This window comes from Drepanopeziza brunnea, assembly GCF_022702325.1.
Source record: "Drepanopeziza brunnea f. sp. 'multigermtubi' strain 214-2 chromosome Unknown ctg5, whole genome shotgun sequence".
Classification (NCBI taxonomy): domain Eukaryota; kingdom Fungi; phylum Ascomycota; class Leotiomycetes; order Helotiales; family Drepanopezizaceae; genus Drepanopeziza; species Drepanopeziza brunnea.
The window spans coordinates 334,682-335,770 of record NW_027094068.1 but is presented as its reverse complement, the minus strand read 5'-3'; the positions used below and the strand labels follow the sequence as shown (position 1 = coordinate 335,770).

Sequence of the window (1,089 nt, the reverse complement as noted above, 5' to 3'; positions counted from 1 at the left end):
AGTCGGCGTAAGCGATTACGGATCGGAAGCGAGTCCGGATTGTTTGCGTTCTTTCAATGTTAAGAACTAGCGTACATATGCCAGAGGCATTTGGTTCTAGGAGATAGGCCATCATTTCGAAGGTCGTGGATTTGACGGGGTCGACGTTGCTCTGGATGGCGGCTTGGCGTTGGAGTCGTTGTAGGTCACTTGAATGACACAAGAAGGTCAGCATTCGAGTACTAAACCAGAGCCAGTAGATGGTGAATTATATCCTCTCGGAGAGTTTGGGAGAATTATTTCATTGTATTCAATTCTCACTGGGTGCGTTTCGACGTCGTCTGCGCCGACATCATGTTGCTGAGATGCGAGATAATCAACTCCAGGGCAGCTTTTACTCCCTTGCTGGATTTCCTCAGGTCACTTAGCATCGGTTTCTTCTTCTAGACCGATTCGGGATCCCTCATGTCAAATTCGGTCGTCGCGGATCACACGAACGGGTCAGCAACTGCCACAACAGAATTGGCGTGGAAAGTCACCAGAAACCATTGAACATTGTTTCAAATATAATACCTACAAGTACTTGATGTACACGTGTCTCATCGGAGCTGTAAAATTGCGGACTTTGACGGTGAGCACGTTGATCAGCTCTCGAGACAACTCGACCACATCCTTTTGGCTCATCAAGACCTGTAATTGCGGGATCATGGCTGAGATATCGGCTTCGAGAGATTCAATCTGATCAATATCGAGGCTCTCAAACACCTGCTTTAGGCTGTTTAGTTGAACCCAATTGCCGGACTTTCAGAGCAGGGAAGTAGCCGGTTTGGTGGTGAGCAGAGGGTCGAAGAACACCTTAGTAATGCGATCTATCGTTGCTGATTGCGGCCTATGGTCGTAGGTGAAGTATATCGTGTAGGTGTGTATTTGCGTGCTGCGTAGAGAAAGCCAGTTTTGGTATGAATTTGCGAATTGATCTATTTTTCGACGTTACAAAGTCTCACAGAAGTAGAGTCGCGTCGGATGAGGTTTCCTCGAAAGGCGACAAACAAGAAAGAAGGTGTAGTTCGAAGCCAATCTATATGGAAGGTATGATACACATTCAACATG

At 46.7% G+C, this 1,089-nt stretch overlaps 1 protein-coding gene across 1 annotated transcript; it reads right to left on the bottom strand.

Moving 5' to 3' along the window:
• Positions 1–296: 296 nt before the first annotated feature.
• On the bottom strand, positions 297–687 carry L3040_003563 (uncharacterized protein; the record flags this gene model as incomplete). The annotated part of the gene is made up of 2 exons (XM_066156459.1): positions 297–384; positions 557–687. 2 exons carry the CDS (start codon positions 685–687, stop codon positions 297–299), a joined length of 219 nt encoding a protein of 72 aa, XP_066012046.1.
• Between the last annotated feature and the right edge of the window lie 402 nt (positions 688–1,089).